Source organism: Hemitrygon akajei, chromosome 8 (genome assembly GCF_048418815.1).
Source record: "Hemitrygon akajei chromosome 8, sHemAka1.3, whole genome shotgun sequence".
Lineage (NCBI taxonomy): Eukaryota > Metazoa > Chordata > Chondrichthyes > Myliobatiformes > Dasyatidae > Hemitrygon > Hemitrygon akajei.
This window is the reverse complement of record NC_133131.1, coordinates 164,686,463-164,712,232: the sequence shown is the minus strand read 5'-3', so window position 1 is coordinate 164,712,232 and position 25,770 is coordinate 164,686,463. Positions and strand designations below refer to the sequence as shown.

The 25,770-nt window shown below is 41.2% G+C and overlaps 1 protein-coding gene across 1 annotated transcript in view; it reads right to left on the bottom strand.

Moving 5' to 3' along the window:
* Positions 1–25,770, bottom strand: part of LOC140732393 (WD repeat-containing protein 48) — a 95,009-nt gene that overhangs the window by 40,438 nt on the left and 28,801 nt on the right. Inside the window, exons 9-11 of the mRNA XM_073054979.1 lie at positions 23,864–23,938; positions 18,752–18,854; positions 3,437–3,534 (exon numbers count right to left, since the gene is read on the bottom strand). Coding sequence (XP_072911080.1) covers positions 3,437–3,534; positions 18,752–18,854; positions 23,864–23,938 — 276 coding nt within the window. The remainder of the gene's footprint in view (positions 1–3,436; positions 3,535–18,751; positions 18,855–23,863; positions 23,939–25,770) is intronic.

Genomic DNA, 25,770 nt, shown 5'->3' with positions numbered 1-25,770 from the left:
CACCCTGCTCTCATCAATTTGGGTTAGGTATACATGGGACTGTAGATGCTGGAATCTGGAGCAATGAACAATCTGCAGGAGGAACTCAGTGAGTTAAGCTGGAAACTACAATCCTGATGCAGGATTTCAACCTGAGACTATGACAGCTCCTTTTATCCCACAGACTCTGTCCAACCCACTGTTCACCAAGCAGATTGTTTATCACTGAATAATGCATGAACTTGTCTTCTTGAGATCCAAGCATTTGAATACAATTTGCAAAAGCAGTCTCACCACTCGATTTCAACCAGGTCAGTGAAAGTGGACTGCAAAAGTTTTCCCTAGAAGTGAAGTTAAATCACAAAGAAGTTGTATTACATTCAGACCTCTTTGGTCTCCTGCTTATGCAGCCATCAGGCTTTTTCATTCCTTCAAACTGCGATACTTGAAACAAAAGTAAAATTTCATGGTTTTAAATTTAACATTTTAAAAGAGCAATTAATTAAAAACATGAAAATTGTAGAAAAGCATTAACTTTTAAATGAAGGTCGGTAGCTCAACTGAATGAATGGAGCTGCCCTTGGTGTGTGTAAAAATGAGGGAAAAGATAGTAGCATCTTTCCCCTTACTTGGTGGCACCATAGCTCAGTATGGAAATACAAGGCCCAGAAAAGTCCAGTCCATCACTGAGCACAAGGAGCAGTGCCACAGCATCCATCAGGATCCCCATCATCAAGGCCATACTCTCTTCTCGCTACTACCATCAGAAAGGAGGTACAGGTGCCTTAGGTTCCACACCACCAGGTTCAAGAACAGTTATTGCCCTGATAACTTAACTCACCACAATGCTGAACTGACTTCACAACCTATACACATTTTCAAACACTCTTCAACTCATGTTCTTAGTATTATTTATTAACTTATTAACTATATCAGAATTAGAATTGGGTTTATTATCACCAGCATGTATCATGAAATTTGTTAACTTAGTAGCAGCAGTTCAATGCAATAGATAACACAGAAGAAGAAAAAAATAAATAAGTAGATTAATTACAGTATACATATATTGACTAGATTAAAAATCGTGCAAAAAACAGATATATTAAAAAAGTGAGGCAGTGTTCATGGGTTCAATGTCTAATCAGGAATCAGATGGCAGGGGGGAAGAAGTTGTTCCTAAATCGCTGAGCGTGTGCCTTCAGGCTTCTGTACCTCCTACCTGATGGTAACTGTGAGAAAAGGGCATGCCCTGCATGCTGGAGGTCCTTAATAATGGACATCGTCTTTCTGAGACACCAGTCCTTGAAGACGTCCTGGGTACTTTGTAGGCTAGCACCCAACATGGAGCTGACTAAACGTACAACTCTCTGCAGCTTCTTTCGGTCCTGTGCAATAGCCCCTCCATACCAGACAGTGATGTAGCCTGTCAGAATGCTCTCCACAGTACAACTATAGAAGTTTTTGAGTGTATTTGTTGACATGCCAAATCTCTTCAAACTCCTAATTAAGTATAGTTGCTGTCTTGCCTTTTTTATAACTACATCAATATGTTGGGACCAGGTTAGATCCTCAGATCTTGACACCCAGGAACTTGAAACTGCTCACTCTCTCCACTTCTGATCCCTCTATGAGGATTGGTGTGTGTTCCTTCATCTTACCCTTCCTGAAGTCCACAATCAGCTCTTTCATTGTACTGATGTTGAGAGCAAGGTTGTTGCTGTGACACTACTCCACTAGTTAGCATATCACCTTCCTGTATGCCCTCTCGTCTCCATCTGGGATTCTACCAACAATGGTCCTATCATCAGCAAATTTATAGATGGTATTTGATCTATGTCTAGCCACACAGTCATGTGTATATAAAGAGTAGAGCAGTGGGTTAAGCACACATCCCTGAGGTGCCCCAGTGTTGATCGTCAGCGAGGAGATATTATCACCAATCCGCACACAGACTGTGGTCTTCGGGCTAGGAAGTCGAGGATCCAATTGCAGAGGGAGGTACAAAACCCAGGTTCTGTAACTTCTCAATCAGGATTGTGGGAATGATAGTGTTAAATGCTGAGCTATAGTCAACTAACAGCATCCCAACACAGGTGTTTGTGTTGCCCAGGTGGTCTAAACCCGTGTGAAGAGCCATTGAGATTGTGTCTGCCATTGACCTATGTGGCGATAGGCAAATTGCAATGGGTCCAGGTCCTTGCTGAGGCAGGAGTTCAACATTATTATCACTATTTTTGTATTTGCGCAGTCTTTCCACTTTTGCACATTGATTGTGTGTAGTTTTCATTGATTCTATTGTATAGTGTTGTCACAGGCGAGCAGCATCCATTGTCAGGGAGGCTCTCTTCTCACTGCTGGCATCAGGAAGGTGGTACAGGAGCCTCAGGACTCACACCACCCAGTTCAGAAACAGTTATTTCCCCTCAACCATCAGGCTCTTGAACCAGAGGGGATAACTTCATTCACCTTATTATTGAACTCTTCCCACAACCTATGGGCTCACTTTTAGGACTCTTCATCTCAATATTTACTACTTATTATTATTATTATTTCTTTATCTTTGTGCTTACAGCATTTCTTGTCTTTTGCACACTGGCTGAACCCCCATGTTGGTGCGGTCTCTCACTGATCCTATTATGGATTTATTGAGCAAGAAAATGAATTTCTGGGTTGTATATGGTGACATACATGCACTTTGATAATAAATTTACAGTGATTTCTTTGTACTTTTATTTACTTCTTAAATTTATTATTTGCATGATTTGTCCATCTTTGTTATGTATAGTTTTTCATAAATGTTATTGTACATCTGCACTCTCCTGTAAATGCCTGCAAGAAAATGAATCTCGAGGTATATGATGACATATGCTCAATGCACTTTGATAATAGATTTAATTTGATCTTTGAACAGATTTATTTTTCTCCTTGGCTCAGTGTCTTACTAAATTTGATGGGAGCTCAGAGACAGGGTCAGTGGTCAGGTGCATGGGTGTGCAGAGGTTCATGCTACCATGGACTCTTATGTTAGCCAGCAGTTCTCTGCAAACTCTCTTGCAGACAGTCACTAAAACGTTATCCAAGTCAAATCAAGTTTATTGTCATCTGTACAAATACTGAGAGGTATAGGTACAATGAAAAACTTGCTCAGATCAACATCACACAGAATATCAACAACACACAGAATACAACCTACACAAGACAACGAAAGGAGAAAGAGAAAAAATGATTGTGCATAAACAAGACCTTGTGCAAAAAAAAAGACACCATCATAGACAAATGCACGATAGAGCAAGAAACAATTTGTAATGCCCAATCTTAAAGCCCACTACCAAGTGCAAGTGTTTTAAATTGTTCTCAGAAGGATTTGGCAGTAAAAGGCAGGAGCGAAGATTTGTTGGCAATCATTTCCTGCAGTTAGGATAATAGTTCCAAGTAGCAGACGCAAATGTGTACTTACCTTCAGCACATCCCAGAATGCCACAGTGTTGTTGGTATCTTTGGTGACAATGTGTCTCTTATCATTCAGTATGTGGCACTGGATGATACTAGCACCCCCTAGGGGACAGAGAGAAAATTACTGTGAATAAAATTCCACTTCCAAATATGGGAGGTAGAAGGGAGGAAAAGACCTCTGAGTATTCAATAATAGCCCTGGTTCAGAAATAGGCCAATTGGCTCACACTGGTATTCACATGACAAGAGAATTCTTCCATGAATACCCCTCACAAAGGCTAAAGTTTTTAAAAGAGCAGCTCATAGAGTTGTAAAGGCCTTTTGGCTCACCATATCCATGCCGATCTTTTTGTTCATCCACTCTAATTCCATATGCCCACAATTAGGACTTCTATGTCTTGTCTGTATAAATGTCTATCCAATTCCCTTTAATGGTATCTGACTCCACTATCCCCTCTAGCTGCACATTCCAGATATCAAACACTCTGTATAAAACACGCCCTCAGATCACCTTTTAAATTCCTTCTCATCTATGCCCTCATTTTAGAGGACAGAGCAATGGGAAAGTGTTCCTGACTATCGATGTTATCTACGCCTTTCATAATCTTACATAGATTGCTCCTCAGACTCCTTCATCCCAGAAAGAACAACCCAGTCCTATCTAGTCTCCTAACTAAAGTAAGTCCTCTGCACCAGCAATATCCAGGTGAATCTCACCTGCACACTCTCAATCAAGCTCACCATCTGTCATTCACTTGTAAGAGCATGAGTGAGCAGATGTACTGACCTTCCTGTACACTTGAGACACAAGAGACTGCAGATGCTGTACTCTGAATGAACAAACACACTCTGAATCAGAATTAGGTTTAACATCATTGATATTGTTATTAAATTTGTTGTTTGCAGCAGCAATACATATAACAAAGCTATAAATTACAATACGAAATATACATATAACATTTTAAATTTAGAAAGTGCAAAAAGAGGGCAAAAATAGCGAGGTAGTGGGTTGACTCATTGTCTGTTCGGATATCTGATGTCAGAGGGGAACAAACTGTTCCTAAAATACTGTGTGTGTCTTTGGGCATCTGTACCTCCTCCCTGATGGTAGGAAAGTGAAAAGGGCATGAGGTCGAGCAGCATCTGTGGGGGCAAAGGGATGGCTGACATTTCAGGGTGTGAGATGCTGCATCATGACCATCAGAGGGCAGAGAGGAGACAGCTGGCATAAAACAGCATACCCCACCCCTGCAGATCCATTCACCTCCCCAAAGCGATTTCTATCTTCCCATCATCTTTATCTAATTTCATCATCTGCAGCCTCTTGCGTTTCCACTCATCACCTTCCAGCCTCGGTCTATACCTCCACCACCTGGCTCCATCCGTACTTATTTACCTCTCTCTTTTCCCATCTCAACCAATCACTCACAGGGGCCATCATCTCCCAAATCCCCAACCTCTCCTCCTCCTGGATCCATCTGCTCCTTGCCAAACCCTGCCATACACACGATTCAGTTGACTTTCATTGAACCTGACCGCATAGCTGCTGTGTATCTCCCATGCTGGTAACCAAACTCCATTTTCTCCTCCCTGACAGAGATTGATTTTTAGGATGTGGATATTTATCAGGAACCATGCTTAGACTGTATCCACATCCAGCAAGCACTGAACTAGAAATCTAATCCTCAAAGAGTTAACTGAAAACTGTGCGTACTGTAGGAAATAGTACAACGCGCCAATATCCCATTAACTTCCCTTTCAGGAAAATGGCTTACTTTTTGAAATGCTACATGGTGTAACAGCACAGACTGCAGGCAACAAGGAGAGTTATGTTAGTTATGGTGCTAAAAATTTAATTTTAGAATAAATAAATCAGTTGATATAGGGTGTTTCAGAAAGACTAAGATGCCACTAGGAAGTTATTAAACAAAGATTTATCTAAAGGGGGTAATATATTGGCATGGATTGAGTATTGGTTAAAAAGAACAATATATCATAAGTTAGGAGGTTGTGACCAGAAGGTCACCAGCTGTTCACTATTTAGATCAATAATATGGATGATCAAATCAATTGTAATGTATCCCAGTTCATTGAGAAAATTAAGCTGTTTGGTACGATGGCTGGTGAGGATGCAGAGAGCCTTCAAGGAGTTATTAGCAAATTAGCATTATAGCTGAGGATGTGGCAGATTTTCCTAGCAAATTCTTCTCAAAAAATAAGAGACTTTTGCTTAAAAGGAGGAGAGACTGATACATAGGAGGACTTGAATATCCCTGCATACAAATTTAATATGCACACGGAGCAAACAATTAGAAAAGGCATGTGGATTGTTGTCCTTCACTATAAAAAAATTTATAGTCATAGAGTATAAAGTACTACTGCACAAAAGCAGGCCCTTCAGCCCATCTAGTCTGTGCTGATCTGATTTTCCACCTGGTCCAATCCACTCACTTCCCAACTACATCCTCCAATCTATCCATGTACTAATCCAAACCCCTTAAATGTTACAAATGAACCCATATCTACTAATTGAACCTGTACCTACCACTTCACTGCCACCATGCTGGCAGCTCGTTTCATACTCATACCACCCTCTGAGTGAAGAAGTTTCCCCTCAGATTCCTCTTAAATATTTCACCTTTCACCCTAAACTTATGACCTCTAGTTGTGGCTAGTGCAACACTTACAGTTCAATTCTCATGTGTGGTTTCCTCCCACATTCCAAAGACATATAGGTTAGTAAAGGTTACTAAGCTGTGGACATGCAATGTCGTGCTGGAAGCATGTCAACACTCGCGGGCTGCCCCAACACATCCTTGAATGGTCATTGTCACAAACAACACATTTCACTGTATGTTTCGATGTACATGTGACAAATAAAGTTAATCTCTCCATCTCACCTAACCTGAGAGGAAAAAGCCTGCATGCATTCATGCTATCTATACCCCTCACGATATTGTACACCTCTATAAGATTTCCACTAATTCCCCTACATTACAGGGGAATAAAGTCCTAACCTATTCAACCTTTCCCTATAACTCAGCTCAAGTCCCAGCGACATCCTGGTAAAAATTTTTCTGTACTCTTTTAATCTTAATATCTTTTCTGCAGGTAGATGATCAGAACTGGCACTCTGTTGAAGTGCCAAAAACATTAACTATGTTTTTCTTTTTCTATAAATGTTGTTTGACCTACTGAGTGTTTCCTGAATTATTTTCAAGGGATATTCCCAATCTCCAGCTCTCAGGCCATAAGCTGTAGGACAAGGCTGTTAAAATGTCTATCAGGTCCAGTTAAAACCATAAAACCATAAGACCATAAGACATAGGTGCAGAATTAGGCCATTTGGCACTTCAAGTCTGCTCCACCATTCAATCACAGCTGATCCTTGTTCCCTCTCTTCAGCCTCACTCCCCAGCCTTCTCCCTGTAATCTTTGATTCTGTGTCCAATCAAGAACCAATCAAGCTCTGCCTTAAATACACCTAATGACCTGGCCTCCACAGCTGCCTGTGGTAACAAATTTACCATCCTCTGGCTGAAGATATTTCTCCACATCTTTGTTTTAAATGGATACTCCTCTATCCTGAGGCTGTGCCCTCTTGTCCTACACTCCCCCACCATGGGAAACATCCTTTCCGCATCTACTCTGTCTAGGCCTTTCAACATTCGAAAAGTTTCAATGAGATCTCCCCTCATCCTTCTGAATTCCAGTGAGTACAGACCCAGAATTAAATGCAGGGATAGTTTCTGTCTCCTTCTGTAGGGCGGCATGTTAACCAGAACATCATACAATGGTCTACATTTAAGTACACAAGGAGCAGAGAAGTTTTGATTCAATCAGAATCAGGTTTATTATCACCAGCATATGTCATGAAATGTGTTTACTTAGTACGATGCAATACATTATAATATGCAAAGAACAAATAAATAATTAAGCAAATCAATTACACTAAGTATACATTGGTGCTAGAAAGTTAGTGAATCCTGTAGAATTTTCTCTATTTCTATATAATATGACCTAAAATGTTATCAGATCTTCACGCAAGTCCTAAAACTAGATAAAGAGAACCCAATTAAATAAATAACACAAAAACATTACACTTGTACATTCATTTATTGAGAAAAACTATTTGTTAGAAAAAGTATGTGAACCTCTGGGGTAATACCTTCTACAAAATCAGGTGTTCCAATCAATGAGACAAGATTGGAGCTGTGGGTTGTTGAGGTGCCCAGCTCAATAAAAAGACACACAAAGTCAGGTTACTGACAAAGCCCGTACTTCTCAAGAAAGATCTCTTTATGTGCACCATGCCTCGATCAAAAGAACTTTCAAAGGACCTTAGAAGAAGAATTGTAGAGATGCATGAAGCTGGAAAAACTCCAAAAGCATTTCTAAAGACCTGAATGTTCATCAGTCCACAGTAAGAGAAATTGTCTACAAATGGAGGAAATTCAGTACTGTTGCTTCTCTCCCTCAGAATGGGCATCCTGCAAAGATCACACCCACAGCACAACGTGCAATGCTGAAGAAGGTGAAAACGAACCCAAGAGTTACAGCAAAAGACCTGCAGAAATTTTGAGAACTTGCTAGAGTTTCTGTTCATGTGTCCAATATAACAAAACATTGAAAAAGAATGGTGTTCATGAAAGGACACCATGGAGGACATCACTGCTCTCCAAACAAAAACATTGCTACATGCCTCAAGTTTGCAGAAGACCACCTGGATGTACTACATTGCTCCTGGGACAATGTTTTGTAGACGGATGAGACAAAAGTTGAACTTTTTGGTAGAAATGCACATTGCTATGTTTGGAGGAAAACAGCACTTCTACACACCAATACCAAAACCTCATCCCAACTGCACACCAATCACAAACAAGAAAAAAATCTGTAGATACTGGAAATCCAATCCTGCCGAAGGGTTTCAGCTCAAAAGGTCGACTGTAGTCTTTTCCTAGATGCTGGCTGGCCCGCTGAGTTCCTCTGGCATTTTGTGTGTGTTGCTCATCCCAACCGTGAAGCATGGTGGAAGGAGCATCATGGCTTGGGGCTGCTTTCATTGAGGGAACATGAATTCAAATTGTATCAAGACATTTTACAGGAGAATGTCAGGGTAGCAGTCTGTCACCTGAAGCTTAATAGAAGTTAGATGATGCAATAAGACAATGATCTGAAACACAAGAGTATATCAACAACAGAATCATTTAAAAAGAAGAAAATTGAATTTTGGAATGGCTGAGTTAAAAGTCCTGACCTTAACCCTATATAGAAATGTTGTGGAAGGGCCTGAAGCAAGGGAGCCCACCAACTTCCCAGAGTTGAAGTAGGTTTGTGAGGAGGAATGTCCTGAAAATTCATTCAAGCTGATGTGCAGGGCTGAACAACAGTCACCGGAAATGCTTGGTTAAAGTTATTGCTGTACACGGGGTCACAACAGTTACTGACAGCAAGGTTCACATACCTTTTCCAACAAATGTATGTAATATTGGATCATTTTTCTCAATAAATAAATAAATGACTAAGTATATTGTTTTGTGTTATTTATTTATTTGGGCTCTCTATCTATTTTAGGACTTATGTGAAAATCTGGTTGCATTTTATGTCATATTTATGCAGAAATAGAGAAAGTTTTACAGAGTTCATAAACTTTCTAGCATATATTAAATAGATTAAAAATAATGCAAAAACAGAAGTAATATATATATTTTTTTAAGTGTGGTAATGTTCATAGGTTTAATGTCCATTTAGGAATTAGATGGCAAAGAGGAAGAAGCTGTTCCTGAATCGTTGAGCATGTGGTTTCAGGCGTCTGTACCTCCTTCCTGACAGTAACAATTAGAGGGCATGTCCTTCATAAGGCACTGCTCCTTGAAGATGTTTTGAATACTACTGAGACTATTACCCAAGATGGAGCTGACTAATTTTACAACTTTTAGTAGCTTCTTTTGGTCCAGTCACACACCACGCCCCCCCATGCCAGACAGTGATGCAGCCTGTCAGAATGTTCTCCACAATACATCTATAGAGGTTTTTGAGTGTTTTAGATGACAAACCAAATCTCTTCAAATGCCTAATGAAATATAGCCACCGTCTAGCCTTCTTTACAGCAGCATCGATGTGTTGGGACCAGAGACATTGATACCCAGGAACTTGAAATTGACAGACAGACAGAAACACTTTATTGATGCCGAGGGAAATTGAGTTTCGTCACAACCGCACCAACCAAGAATAGTGAAGAAATATAGCAATATAAACCCATAAATAATTAAATAATAAGTTAATCATGCCCAGTGGAAATAAGTCCAGGACTAGCCTATTGGCTCAGGGTGTCTGACACTCCGAAGGAGGAGTTGTAAAGTTTGATGGCCATAGGCAGGAATGACTTCCTATGACGCTCAGTGTTACATCTCAGTGGAATGAGTCTCTGGCTGAATGTAGTCCTGTGCCTAACCAGTACATTATGGAGTGGATGGGAGACATTGTCCAAGATGGCATGCATCTTGGACAGCATCCTCTTTTCAGACGCCACCATCAGAGAGTCCAGTTCCACCCCCACAACATCACTGGCCTTACGAATGAGTTTGATGATTCTGTTGGTGTCTGCTGCCCCAGCACACAACAGCAAACATGATAGCACTGGCCTCCACAGCCTCGTAGAACATCCTCAGCATCGTCCGGCAGATGTTAAAGGACCTCAGTCTCCTCAGGAAATAGAGACAGCTCTGACCTTTCCTGTAGACAGCCTCAGTGTTCTTTGACCAGTCCAGTTTATTGTCTAAGGCATTTGTAATCCTCCACCATGTCCACACTGACCCCTTGGATGGAAACAGGGGTCACCGGTGCCTTAGCCCTCCTCAGGTCCACCACCAGCTCCTTAGTCTTTTTCACATTAAGCTGCAGATTATTCTGCTCACACCATGTGACAAAGTTTCCCACCGTAGCCCTGTACTCAGCTTCATCTCCCCTGCTGATGCATCCAACTATGGCAGAGTCATCAGAAAACTTCTGAAGATGGCAAGACCAAGGTGTAGATGGTGAAGAGAAAGGAAGACAGGACAGTCCCCTGTGGAGCCCCAGTGCTGCTGACCACTCTGTCTGACACACAGTGTTGCAAGCGCACGTACTGTGGTCTGCCAGTCAGGTAATCAATAATCCATGACACCAGGGAAGCATCCACCTGCATCACTGTCACGCTTCTCACCCAGCAGAGCAGGGCGGATGGTGTTGAACGCACTGGAGAAGTCAAAAAACATGACCCTCACAGTGCTTGCCGGCTTGTCCAGGTGGGCGTAGACACGGTTCAGCAGGTAGCAGGTATTTGCTCAGTCTCTCCATTTCTGATCTCTCTAATGTGTTCCCTTACTCTTCCAGAAGTCCACAATCACCTCTTTCATCTTGCTGATGTTGTGTGCAAGGCTGTTGCTGTGACATCACTCAAATAGCTGGTATATCTTGTTCCTTTATACCCTCTCATCTCCATCTGAGATTCTTCCAATAATGCTTGTATCAACAAATTTATAGATGGTATTTGAGCTATACCTAGCTACACAGTCATGGGTATAGAGGGAGTAGAGCAGTAGGCTAAGCAAACACACCTGAGGTGCGCCAATGTTGAATGTAAGGGAGGAGGGTGTCACTGCCTCCCTACCCAAGGATGGATACAAGGGCTAAAGAGGGAAGGAGAGCTTGTTATATGTATGAGGAGTCATCAAATAGATTCTACCTACATTTTCCAAAGTTTAGAAGAAAGTGCAATTTTGCTGAAAGATTCAAAGTTCTTGGGGAACTTGGAAAATGCAGAGATGATGTTTTCCTTGATTGCTAAGTCTAGAATCAGCTCAGTTTCAAATAAGGAGACAGAACTGCAAAATTAATTAGTCTCACCTAGAAAATCTTTGGAAACATTTTGGATAGATTAAGGATGTGGAAGTTCAGTTACCAAATACAACAAAACTGAGATCACTGGAATTTTAGATATTAAAGATGCAAGATACTGTACCTATAAAAAGTGTTCACCCCCTTGGAAGTTTTCATGTTTTATTGTTTTATAACATTGAATCACAGTGGACTTAATTTGACATTTTTTTTTACTCTGATCAGCAGAAAAAAAGGACTCTTCTGTGTCAAAAGTGAAAACAGATCTCTACAAAGTGATTTAAATGAATTACAAATATAAAAAACAAAATAATTGATTGCATAAGTACTTATCTCCTCATCCCCTTTAATATGAAAAACCAAATCATCACTGGTACTGCTAATTAGTTTTACAAGCCACATTATCAGTTAAATGGAGATCTATTTTTGGAGATTGTGTGTAGTCAAGGTGTTTAAATTGACAGTAGTAGAAATACACCTGTATCCGACAGACATACTTTATTGATCCCAAGAGAAATTGGGTTTTGTTACAGTTGCACCAACCAAGAATAGAGTAGATATATAGCAAAATAAAACCAAAAATAATTAAATGATAATAAGTAAGTTATGCCAAGTAGAAGTAAGTCCAGGACCAGCCTATTGGCTCAGGGTGCCTGACACTCTGAGGGAGGAGTTGTAAAGTTTGATGGCCACAGGTAGGAATGACTTCCTATGACGCTCAGTGCTACATCTCGGTGGAATGAGTCTCTGGCTGAACGTACTCCTGTGCCTAACCAGTACATTATGGAGTGGATGGGAGACATTGTCCAAGATGGCATGCAACTTGGACAGCATCCTCTTTTCAGACACCACCGTCAGAGAGTCCAGTTCCACCCCCACAACATCACTGGCCTTGTGAATGAGTTTGTTGATTCTGTTGGTGTCTGCTACCCTCAGCCTGCTGCCCCAGCACACAACAGCAAACATGATAGCACTGGCCACCACAGACTCGTAGAACATCCTCAGCATCCAGCTGCTGGTGAGACTGTATCCTGGCAAAAAGGTTATTGAAAAGCACAAGTCAGGAGAAGGCTACCAGAAAATTTCCAAGTCGCTGAATATCCCTTAATAGTTAAGTCAACCATCAAGAAATGGAAAGAAGATGGCACAGCTGTAAATCTGCCTGGAGCAAGCCGTCCTCAAAAACTGAGTTCCAACCATACAAGAAGGGGACTAGTGAGGGAAGCCACCAAGAGACCTATGACAATGCTAGAGGAATTACGAGCTTCAGTGCGATGATAGAGACTGTGCATACAACAACTGTTGCCCGGGTGCTTCACTAGTCACAGCTTTATGGGATAGTGGCAAAAAGAAAGCCACTGTTGAAAAAAACTCACATGAAATCTCGGCTAGAGTTTGCCAGAAGGCACGTGGGAGACTGAAGTCAGCTAGAAGGTTCTATGGTCTGATGAAACCAGAATTGAGGTTTTTGGCCATCAGACTAAATGCTATGCTTGGTGTAAGCGGAAGTAAATGTCCTGGAGTAGCCAAGTCAGAATCCAGACACCAATCCAATTGAGAATTTGTGGCTAGACTTGAAAAGGGCTGTTCACTCACGATCCCCATGCAATCTAAAAGTGCTTGAGCAGTTTTGCAAAGAAGAATGGGGAAAAATTGCAATGTCCAGATGTGCAAAGCTGATAGAGACCTATCCACACAGACTCAAGGCTGTAATCGCTGCTAAAGGTGCATCTACTAAATACTGACTTGAAGGGTGTGAGTAATTATGCAATCAATTATTTTGTGTTTAATAATTGTATTAAATTTAGACCAATTTGCTTTCATTTTCACACAAAACAGCCTTTTCTGCTGATGTGTCAAAAAAGCCAAATTAAGTCCACTGTGATTCAATGTCGTAAAACAACATGAAAACTTCTTGATTTGGGGGGGGGGGGGGGTGAATACCTCTTATAGACGCTCTATAGAGAGTTGGCGGATGAATTTGAGACAGAGGTAAAAGCTCAACCAATCTTTCTGTATGGCGAAGAAGCAGGCAAGTGGTCAAATAGTGCCCTGCAGCTTCAGTTTCAGAGAGAATGGCCAGTGGTGCGGTATTCTGCTGGTTTGGACTAGTAGAGAGTATTACTTAGGGAACTGCAGTCGGGGCAATATTCAAGTGATCAAGGCTTTAGTCACGTTTGACACATCACAGATCTTACAGATAGTCAATGGTAAGCAAAGAAATAAAAGGCAATTTCATTGGCCAAGATACTAGTTGTCTTCCAGCTGGGTGGGCAAAATACATTAATATCTTGTCTTACAGTATCTGCTTCTGTGTTACATCAAGCTAGCACATAAATCTAACTCTTCTTGCTTCCTCGGCAGAAAATAGTGGGCACACAAGTTCCAGAGCCAAGTACTGAACTCCCTCTGGTATGAACACCATGAGGATGAATGGTCTGGTTTATAAGACTACTTCTGTGTACAAAGGCTACCTCTGCAGCAAGGAAGCAAAAATAATTTGAAAGAAAGCCTGCATTTTCAAGAAGTTCCCTTACTAAAAACAATGAATTTAACTATCAAAATATCCACACCTAAGAATAGAAGCTGGGAAAAGTTAGAAAAGGGTGGTAGAGGCAAGAGGTAAATTGTGTGAGTTTTAGCTCAAAAAGCAATAATGAGGTCACCCTGTATTATATGGTGCTCAAACTGCAGCAGAGCCTTGGGTCCAAAAGCAGACAGCTCAAGGACTCACCAGCCAAACTGGTACTCAGTTTGCTTTGGACAATTGCTGAAAGCCAGCAATTCACAAACTGCAGCCAGCATTTGGGGGCGGCCCAAGGCTCGCCGGGATACATTTCAAGCCAGTAGTTTTGCCAACATCCAACATACAGAACCTCAATCTGGCCTTGAATGCAAGGAGTCCTTATGGTGCCTTATCGATCAGACATTTGACAGTGGTGCAAGTATCCTCAGGCTGCCTTCTCTAATTTAAAAGCTTTGCCTGATGGCCAGATTGCTTTTTTTCAAAGCTCCCAACAAAAGATTCAGACTCTAACTAAACACATATTTGTAGATTCTAATTAACAACAGAAATGGGTTTTTTTCATTGATCTGGAGCACGAGGCAAAATTGATTTTTAAAAAATCAAATATCCATCCTGCCTAACCTAATAAGTTGAATTAAAGTTAACACAAAATACTCTGCAGATGCTGTGGTCAAAGCAACACGCACAACACGCTGGAGGAACTCAGCAAGTCGGGCAGCATCCATGGAAACAAACAGTCAACGTTTCAGGCCGAGACCCTTCGTCAAGACTGAAGAGGGAGGGGGCAGGGGCCCTATAAAGAAGGTGGGGGGAGGGTGGGAAGGAGAAGGCTGGTAGATGCCAAGCGAAAAACCAGTAAGGGGAAAGATCAAGGGTGGGGGGAGGGGAAGCAGGGAGGGGATAGGCAGGAAAGGTGAAGACAGAACGTAAGGGGAAAGCACTATGGGTAAATCCTTGTAAATCTCATGGGATTTTTATGCACAAGTCTCTAGAGTTTAGAGAATGGTTTGAGGGAAAAATCCAGTGGGTAGTGAGAAGCGTTTGTCAGCTTTGGGCCTGTACTCGCTGGAATTTAGAAGAATGCAGGGGGATCTCATTGAAACCTATCAAATGTTGAAAGGACCAGGTAAGGTAGATGTGGAGAGGATGTTTCCTATGGTGGGGGAACTAGAGGGCACAGCCTTAAAATTGAGGGGCAACCCTTTTAGAACAGAGGTAAGGAAGAATTTTTTTTGCCAGAGAGTAGTGAATCTGTGGAATGCTCTGCTACAAAATGTGATGGAGGCCAAATCTGTGGGTATATTTAAGGTGGAAGTTGATAGCTTCCTAATCAGTCAGGGCACCAAAGGATATGACGAGAAGGCAAGTGTATGGGGTTGAATGGGACCCGGGATCAGCTATGATGGAATGGCGGAGCAGACTCAATGGGCTGAATGGTTTAGCAAGTCAAGTCAAGTTTATTGTCATTTTGACCATAAACTGCTGGTACAGTACACAGTAAAAATGAAACAACGTTCTTCCAGCACCCTGGTGCTACATGAAACACAAAACTACACTCAACAGCACAAGGCTACACTACACTACATAAAACAACATTAAAAAACTGCACTAGACTACAGACCTGCACAGGACTACATAAAGCGCACAAAACAGTGCAGGGCAGTACAATAATTTTATAAACAAGGCAACAGGCACAGTTGAGGACAAATTACAATATAATAATAAATGATGTCGACGTCAGTCTGGACTCTGAGTATTGAGGAGTCTGATGGCTTGGGGGAAGAAACTGTTGCACAGTCTGGTCGTGAGAGCCCGAATGCTTCGGTACCTTTTGCCGGATGGCAGGAGGGAGAAGAGTTTGTTTGAGGGGTGTGTGGGGTCCTTCACAATACTGTTAGCTTTGCGGTGCAGCATGTAGTGTAAATTACTGTAATAGTGGGAAAAGAGATCCTGATGATCTTGTCAGCTGACCTCACTATCTGCTGCAGGGTCTTGCGATCCGAGATGGTGCAATTCCCGAACCAGGCAGTGATGTAGCTGCTCAGGATGCTCTCAATACAACCCCTGTAGAATGTGGTGAGGATGGGGGGGGGGGGGGGGGGTGGGAGATGGAATTTCCTCAGCCTTTGCCGAAACTAGAGATGCTGCTGGGCTTTCTTAGCTATGGAGCTGGTATTGAGGGACCAGGTGAGACTCTCCGCCAGGTGAACACCAAGAAATTTGGGGTGCTCTTTAACGATCTCAACGGAGGAGCCGTCAATGTTCAGCATAGAGTGGTTGCTCCGTGCTCTCCTGAAGTCAACAACCATCTCTTTTGTTTTCTACACATTCAGAGACAGGTTGTTGTCTCTGTATCAGGCTGCACCTCCACCCTGTATGCTGACTCGTCACTCTTGCTGATGAGGCCCACCACGGTTGTGTCATCGGCGAACTTGATGATGTGGTTCGAGCTGTGTGTTGCTGCACAGTCGTGGGTCAGCAGAGTGAACAGCAGTGGACTGCGCACACAGCCCTGGGAGGCCCCCATGCTCAGTGTGATGGTGTTGGAGATACTGCTCCCGATTGGGACTGACTGAGGTCTCCCAGTCAGGAAGTCTAGGATTCAGTTGCAGAGGGAGGTGTTCAGGCCCAGTAGGCTCAGCTTTCCAATCAGGTGCTGAGGAATGATTGTGTTGAATGCTGAACTGGTCTATGAACAGCATTCGAACGTATGTGTCTAATTCTGCTCCTATGTCTTGTGGTCTAATGGCTACGTAGTTGTGCAGACAAAAATGCCTTTGAAGTTAATGAGAGACGTCAGAGAATGGCCAGACTGGTTCAAGCTAACAGGAAGGCAACAGTAACTCAAATAACTATGCATTATAACAGTAGTGTGAAGAAGAGTATCTCTGAATGCCACAACCTTGAAGGGATGGTCTACAGCAGTAAAAGACCACAAACATTTATTCAGTAGCCACTTTATCAGGTACAGGAGGTAGCTAATAAGGTGGTCACAGTGTGTGATTATTAAGTAGCAAACTACAGGACAAGTGTACATATGCATGAGCACTGACTAAGGATGTGAACAAGGTTGACCTATATCCACAGCGCCAAAATGTCAGATAAAATTCAGCACCAAGAGTCATGCTAATTCACCCTTATTGTTATCTTCTAAAGGCAAATTGGCCATGCAAAAAACATATGAGGGCTAGTGAGGCTGTGTGTGCTAAGGGCCATCGCAACTAACATCCTCCCATCAAGTGTCACCCTCGACAATTTTTTTTATTAGAGCACAGTAGAGTGACAGATTTCCACTTGTGGATGTCACATCTAATTGCCACACGGCTAGAAGCTAATGAAAGGAATCAAAGTTATTGTGCTGTTAATTGATATTTAATGTGCACATTTTCTTTTTCATTTCAATGTGCACATCATTGTTGCTTGGCCACATAACATAAAACCATGCAAAAATAGAGGCAAACTGAATCACAACATAGACGACAACCGACGGTGCAGTAGCTTGTCATAAAAATCCCCAGAAACATTTTTTTATTTTGACTTAACAATATAGTGTGGAGTAGGCCCATCCAGCCCTTCAAGCCCCATCCCCTTGCAACCCCTGACCTGATTAACCCGAACCTAATCACGGAACATTACAATGACCACTGGCCTAATCAATGTGTCTTTGGACTGTGGGAGGCAACCTCAGCATCCGTGGAAACCCATGCATTCCACAGGAATGATGTACAGAGACTCCTTACAGAACACCGCCAGAACTGAACTCCAAACTCCAGAAAGTCCTGCACCATACTAACTGCTATACTACTGTAGTGCCCAAGTGCCATCTTTATACATCTAGGTACATCTGAAACAAGTTCCTAGATCATAAATTGCCCAAGTCACATACCACATGACAGCAACACAATTTAACTTTCTGGGCCACTAATTAATTCCTCTATTACAACTTCCCTTTCAAGGAATCAAAACAAATATTGGTTACATCAATTCCAAAATATTTTATTCCCATTCAAATTAATTGGGGGATTTTGCAGTTCTCAAACCACAAATTAATTTGTATTGCACATAACACATATGATCATTTTTATATTAAATAGAACAGATGCTGCACATAAATGACACAATAATTAGAAATCGACTAGCTTAGAATTGGCTTATCAAACTCCATTAACATTTACTTTCAATTAAAGACGCTCATAATGACTGGGAAAATTACTATTCTCCAAATCTACTCTTCAACAAAACTGTAACAAGGAAATATGGAAAAAACCTGGCAGTTCAAGCAATACCTATAAGGAAAAGATAAATATTTGGCCCGATATCATTCGGCTTACAGCAAAAAAAGGAAGTGCATTCAGTTCAGCAAATGTTTCCTGACTCTTTGTGGACAAGTCTAATAAGTTCCATTCCTTCATTCTCTTTCTGTCATCCTACAAAATCCCCCCCCTCCCCATTAAATATATATTCAATTTTGTCTTGAAATTCAAAATTGAATATGCAACCATCATAATATTCAGGCAATATACTCTAAATTACAGTTACTCGATCATTAAAAATCTAATTTCTCACTTCACCTCTGGATTTAATGCCAATCATTCTAAAACTACACATTTTGGTACTTGACCTCTCTCGGCTAATGTTAAATAGTTTCTCTCTATATTAAACCCGCTGATAGCAAACGCACAAGGAATTGGGAGACAATCTTGGTAACCTCTGGATACCTAGATTAAGATACAGTTGGTTTGTCACTAAAGGTTTCACCCTTCCAGACTGTGGGTGTTAACTGAAATAACCAGTTTGGCATGAAGAGCTGAGCTTTACTTTAAGATATTGGATTAATAAAAATTAGCAAACAGCCCCACACCACATGTATTTCAGCTCATCAGAGAAATTCATGACTGGATTAATGGCACATACCTTTGATTACTTGTTCTGGCTGTGTGCAGAGTGGAATTAAGGGGGCACTGCAGTCATTGTCATAATCTCCAGAGGCCCTGAAATTGTGAATACCCTTCATGGACTGCAAAACAAATTATGAAAGCTTTTGTTAGCTCACATCCATTTAAAAAAACTTGACTACCATCCTGTCAAAAGGGAACTAGAAGTTTTCATGTAGTTTTCTGTGTTATAACAATAATAATAATAACGGTGCATAGTTCCCTGAAAGTGGAATCTCATGTGGATAGGGTGGTGAAGAAAGCTTTTGGTATGCTGGCCTTTATAAATCAGAGCATTGAGTATAGGAGTTGGGATGTAACGTTAAAATTGTAAGGCCAAATTTGGAGTATTGTGTACAGTTCTGGTCACTGAATTATAGGAAAGATGTCAACAAAATAGAGAGAGTACAGAGAAGATTTACTAGAATGTTACCTGGGTTTCAGCACCTAAGTTACAGGGAAAGGTTGAACAAGTTAGGTCTTTAATCTTTGGACCGTAGAAGGTTGAGGGGGGACTTGATAGAGGTATTTAAAATAATGAGGGGGATAGATCGAGTTGACGTGGATAGGCTTTTTCCATTGAGAGTAGGGAAGATTCAAACAAGAGGACATGATTTGAGAGTTAGGGGGCAAAAGTTTACGGGTAACACGAGGGGGAATTTCTTTACTCAGAGAGTGGTAGCTGTGTGGAATGAGCTTCCAGTAGAAGTGGTAGAGGCAGGTTCGGTATTGTCATTTAAAGTAAAATTGGATAGGTATATGGACAGGAAAGGAATGGAGGGTTATGGGCTGAGTGCGGGTCAGTGGGATTAGGTGAGTTTAAGTGTCGGCACGGCTTAGAAGGGCCGAGATAGGCTGTTTCCGTGCTGTAATTGTTATATGGTTATATATGGTTTTGATGTCTTCATGGTTTTACGATTATACCAACTGCCAAGCGGTGGTGAAAAGTTACAACGGAGAGAACAGGAATGCAGAGATCAGAATCAGATTTATTATCAATGGGATGTGACGTGAAATTTGTTAACTCGGCAGCAGCAGTTAATGTAATACATGATATAGAAGAGAAAAAATAAATAAAATAAAAATAATAACTAAGTAAATCAATTACAATATTTGTACATTGAATAGATTAAAAATCCTGCAAAAACAGAAATAGTGTATATTTTTTTAAAAAGTGAGGTAGTGTCCAAGGGTTCAATGTCCATTTAGGAATCGGATGGCAGAGGGGAAGAAGCTGTTCCTGAATCGCTGGGTGTGTGCCTTCAGGCTTCTGTACCTCCTCCCTGATGAGTGAGAAAAGGGCATGCCCTGGGTGCTGGAGGTCCTTAATAACGGACGCTGCCGTTCTGAGACACCACTCCCTAAAGATGTCCTGGGTACTTTGTGGACTAGTACGCAAGATGGAGCTGACTAGATTTACAACCCTCTGCAGCTTCTTTCCGTCCTTTGCAGTAGCCCCCCCGCCCCCCCATACCAGAGAGTGATGCAGCCTGTCAGAATGCTCTCCACGGTACAGCTATAGAAGTTTTTGAGTGTATTTGTTGACACTCAAGATTTGTTAAGGTGCTTGAAAGGAGGTACAGAGGAGATGTCAGGGGCAAGTTTTTTTACGCAGAGGGTGGTCAGTGCGTGGAATGGGCTGCTGGTGGTGGTGGATACGATAGGGTCTTTTAAGAGACTCCTGGATAGGTACATGGAGCTTAGAAAAATAGTGCTATGGGTAACCCTAGGTAGTATTAGGGTAAGGACATGTTCGGCACAGCTTTGTGGACCAAAAGGCCTGTATTGTACTGTAGATTTTCTATGTTTCTACATGCCAAATCAATTCAAACTCCTAATGAAGTAGAGCCGCTGTCTTGCCTTCTTTATAACTACATCAATAGGTTGGAACCAGGTTAGATCCGCAGAGATCTTGACACACAGGAACTTGAAACTGCTCACTCTCTCCATTTCTGATCCCTCTGTGAGGATTGGTATGTGTTCCTTTGTCTTACTCTTCCTGAAGTCCACAATCAGCTCTTTCGTCTTACTGACGTTGAGTGCCAGGTTGTTGCTGTGGCACCATTCCACTACTTGGCATATCTCACTCCTCTGGTCACTACCTGAGATTCTACCAACAATGGTTGCATCATCAACAAATTTCTCAATGGTGTTTGAGCTATGCCTAGCCACACAGTCATGTGTATATAGAGAGTAGAGCAGTGTGCTAAGCACACACCCGAGGTGCACCAGTGTTGATCGTCAGCGAGGAGGATATGTTATCACCAATCCACACAGATTGTGGTCTTCCGGTTAGGGCTCCAATTGCAGAAGGTCTTGCTATCAGATTAGGCATGAGCTTAAGTGGTGGAGCTGGCTCAAAGGACCAATCGGTGTGCTCTCACTCCCAATTTGTGCATTGGTATGAGTGAAACTAATTGTATAGCTCTTCCACAATCAGCATGACAGGTACAACATCCAAACAGCCTTCTCTAATATTGTCTCAGTCTGGGATTCCAAGAAATTAAGTCTGTATAAATGTTTACAGCTCTGTCACCTGGCTCCTCAACCTTCCTACGCCTTTCAATGTTGCTCCTTTCGACATTTACAAGAACTCATCAAATCCCAAAATGTAATAATAAAGCTACCTGGCATGGAAACACCAATCCCCAGGAAAGAAAAGTTCTACGGAAAGTGGTGGATACTGTCTTCTCTAATACATCATAGGAAAAGACCTCCCCACCATTGAGCACATTTTCAAGAAACAAAGCCACAAGAAAGCAGCATCCATCATCGAGGAGCCCCACCATCCAGGCCATGCTCTCTTCTCACTACTACCATCAGGCAGGAGGTACAGGAGCCTTACATCCCATACCACCAGGTTCAGGAACAGTTATTACCCTACAACCATGAACCAGCACTGTACGTACTTTATCAATGAATTTACTTTGACTTGGGATAGTATGAAATTTCAAAAGCTCTTGACAAAACTTTGAGATAGAAGTTATTATAGGCTTAGTGAATGGGGTAAGAAAACAACTGCCTTCAATTAGCCTTAACACAATGAAGAAAATCCAGTCACTAACCTGTTAATTTAGTCAATTAGTTGCAATTAGTTAGGCTAGGAGGAGGTTTTAAGGGGTTTGAAGGAAAAAGAAGAGAATCTCCAGACCTGTCAGGCTCTAAGAAAATTAATTACAAAATTTTTATCTTGTTGAATAAACTTCTTTGAATAAACTGGCTATTCTTTACTATTCCACAGATCACACAACTATGGCAGTAACTCATCACTTAAAACACAAATCCACACAGCTGCCATAAATCTGAATGTCTATAAAACGTACAAGAAACAAGTTGTTAGAAAGAATGATGATCAATATCAGGCGCCCATTTAGAGTCACAGAACACTACAGTACAGAAATAGGCCTGTCAGTCCATCTAGTCCCTACTGGCCTGGTTCACTATCTAATTCAATCTATCTGTACCCAGGACACAGCACTCCATAGCTCTCAAATGCGAGAAAATCTGCATATCTGGAAATCCAAAGCAACGTACACAAAATGCTGGTGGAGACCCTTCATCAGGACTTGGCCCAAAACACAGACTGTACCCTTTTCCATAGATGCTGCCTGGCTTGCTGAGTTCCTCCAGCTTTTTGTGTGTGTTGCTCCATAGCTCTTTCATTTACTTACCGTCAGCAACTCATTCCACACTTACACCATCCAATGAATTAGTTCCCCCTCAGGTTCTCCTTAAATATTTCTCCTTTCACCCTAAATCTATGACCTCTAGTTCTAGCACAGAAAACCAATAAAACAATTAAAAAGGCATAAGGTTTTTGAACAGAAGCAAAAAAAATGTTGTAAGTGTTATAAATGTTACGTGTATCCTGAAAGATTCTAGTAATCATATTCTAGTAATGGTGATGAGAAGGTTGATAAAAAGGTTAAGGATAAAGAATTTTAAAGGAGAAGCTGAAACAGTTAGCATTGTTGCTGGAATTAATAAGGCCAGAGGCATTAAAAGAGTTTGAACAAGGCAAACATAGAAACTTCTGGCAAATGGGTCAATGTCCAAAATATTTAAATTATTGGTAAAATACCCTGAGTGGAGTGAGAGAGAAATTGTTTCACTTAGTTGCCATGTTTGGAACACTCTACTTCAAAAGCTGATCCCATAAATAATTTAAGTGAATAATGGACGAGGAATTTATAGGATTTTGAACAAATGTAGGAGGGGTGGAATTAGAATGGCTGCTTTTCCAAAGAGTCAGGAGACACAATTAATCAAATGGTTCAACTTCCAATGATTCTGAAAAGATAATAAATGTGGCCACATCTTTAATAAATATTATTTTGCAGCACACCCTTTGCAAACTCCTGTTGAATCTGGATATTTTTCAAGTTGTCACACTTTTCTTGAGACCAAGGTGTTCCAGTTGGAATTTTAAAAATCTATAATCTAAACACACACATAAATTTGCTAATATTAGAGCAAGGGCACATTTCTTAAGGTATTTTATCCTTCCTTCATTTCAGAACTGCCAGATGAGATGGCTGCAGTAAGAATAAAATCCCAAATTGTGCAGGAAGAGAAAGCTAATTCTGACCAAATTTTTTACTATAGTGGTACCTCCTTTCCCTGCAACTCATTTGATTGTTCTTGAGGTACAAGAATATCGCAAAAGGGCTTGAAGAGGTTAATCCTCTTTAACAAAACAGTTTTAAATTTTGAGTGCAGAAAATACAAATGAAAAATAGATGAAACCATCTGCTAATTAATTGGTTCACAACTTGAATTAAGATAATAAAGGTACATGGCTGGATGTAATACTGCAATCAAAAGTAAGCTTGTTTTTATCTCCCAAAGCAAATAATTTGACCTGAGACAATCCCCTTCCACAGGAGAGATCAATAAGCTATGATGTTTGTTCAAATAAATCCTTCAGATTCAAGACCAAAGGGAAGTAGAGTTGGAAAAAACAAAGTGCACTTGTTCATAGGGCAGACTTTGTGTGCATTAAAATAGCAACCTTCATAATATGACCAATTTACAAATAGTCTGGGCACCAACATCAAGTACACAACTTGCATAAACACCAAGACTTATTTACCCATTTATTCACAGATGATTTTGTGGTGGATACCCATATAGCCGGGGCAGGGTCAGCTGATCTGTCTAGCTCCATCTGCCAATTATAAAACACAGAAATTAAAATGAGGCATAAGTTTACTTAATACTTCTTGTTTATTCACTTATTCAAAGATACAGCACAGAACAGGCCCTTCCAGCACTTTGAGATGCACCGCCAACAATACCCCGATTTAAACCCAGTCTAATCATAGGATAACTTACAATGACCAATTAAGCTACCAACCGGTACATCTTCGGACTGTGAGAGGACAGTGTAGCACCCAGAGGAAACCCACATGGGAGAACGCATAAACTCTTTACAAACAATGGCCAGACTAGCAGAGCAATAAATTTTTTTAAAAAATGAAAAGCCTATATATTAGGCATTCACATTGAAAATATAGACACTTAGAAATTTTAAACTGATTTGTACCTGAATTTAAGTAACCCTTGCTATGTCATATGGCTGGTGGACAAGAAAATGGCATCTTTAAAGAGATCAACCATTCCCCAAGAATGTTATATACAAACCCCATTTCCAGAAAAGTTGGGATATTTTCCAAAATGAAATAAAAACAAAAATCTGTGATATGTTAATTCATGTGAATCTTTATTTAACTGACAAAAGTACAAAGAAAAGATTTTCAATAGTTTTACTGACCAACTTAATTGTATTTTGTAAATATACACACATTTAGAATTTGATGGCTGCAACACACAACAAAAGTTGGGACAGAGGCATGTTTACCAATGTGTTACATCACCTTTCCTTTTAATAACACTTTTTAATTGTTTTGGAACTGAGGATACTAATTGAAGTAGATTTGCAATTGGAAATTTTGTCCATTCTTGCTTGATATAAGACTTCAGCTGCTCAACAGTCCGTGGTCTCCGTTGTTTGATTCTCCTCTTCATGATGCGCCATACATTTTCCATAGGAGATAGATCTAGACTGGCAGCAGGCCAGTCAAGCACACACACTCTGTGTCTACAAAGCCATGCCGTTGTAGCCCATGCAGAATGTGGTCTGGCATTGTCCTGCTGAAATAAGCATGGATGTCCCGGGAAGAGACGTCGCCTTGATGGCAACATATATCTCTCTAAAATCCTAATATACGCCTCAGAGTCAATGGTACTTTCACATACATGCAACTCACCCATGCCGTGGGCACTGATGCACCCCCATACCATCATAGATGCTGGCTTTTGCACCTTTCGCTGGTAACAATCAGGATGGTCATTTTCATCTTTGGCGTGGAGAACTCGACGCCCGTTTTTTCCGAAAACTAGCTGAAATGTCGACTCATCTGACCACAGCACATGGTTCCACAGTCTTTCGGTCCATCTGAGATGAGCTTGAGCCCAGAGAACTCTCCGGCGTTTCTGCATAGAGTTGATGTATGGCTTCCTCCTTGCATAATACAGTTTCAAGTTGCATTTCTGGATGCAGCGATGGACCGTGTTAAGTGACAATGGTATTCTGAAGTACTCCCGAGCCCAGGTGGCTATAATTGTCACAGTAGCATGATGGTTTCTTAGGCAGTGCCGCCTGAGGGCTCGAAGATCACGCGCATTCAACAGTGGTTTCCGACCTTGCCCTTTACGCACTGAGATGTCTCTGAATTCTCTGAATCTTTTCACAATATTATGTACTGTAGATGTTGAAAGACCTAAATTCTCTGCAATCTTGCGTTGGGAAATGTTCCTTTTGAACTGACTAACAATTCTCTCACAAATTTTGGCACAAAGGGGTGAGCCACGACCCATCCTTGCTTGCAAAGACTGAGCCTTTGATGGACGCTATTTTTATACCCAGTCATGATACCTCACCTGCTACCAATTAGCCTGCTTAATGTGGAGTCTTCCAAACCGGTGTTACTTGAATAT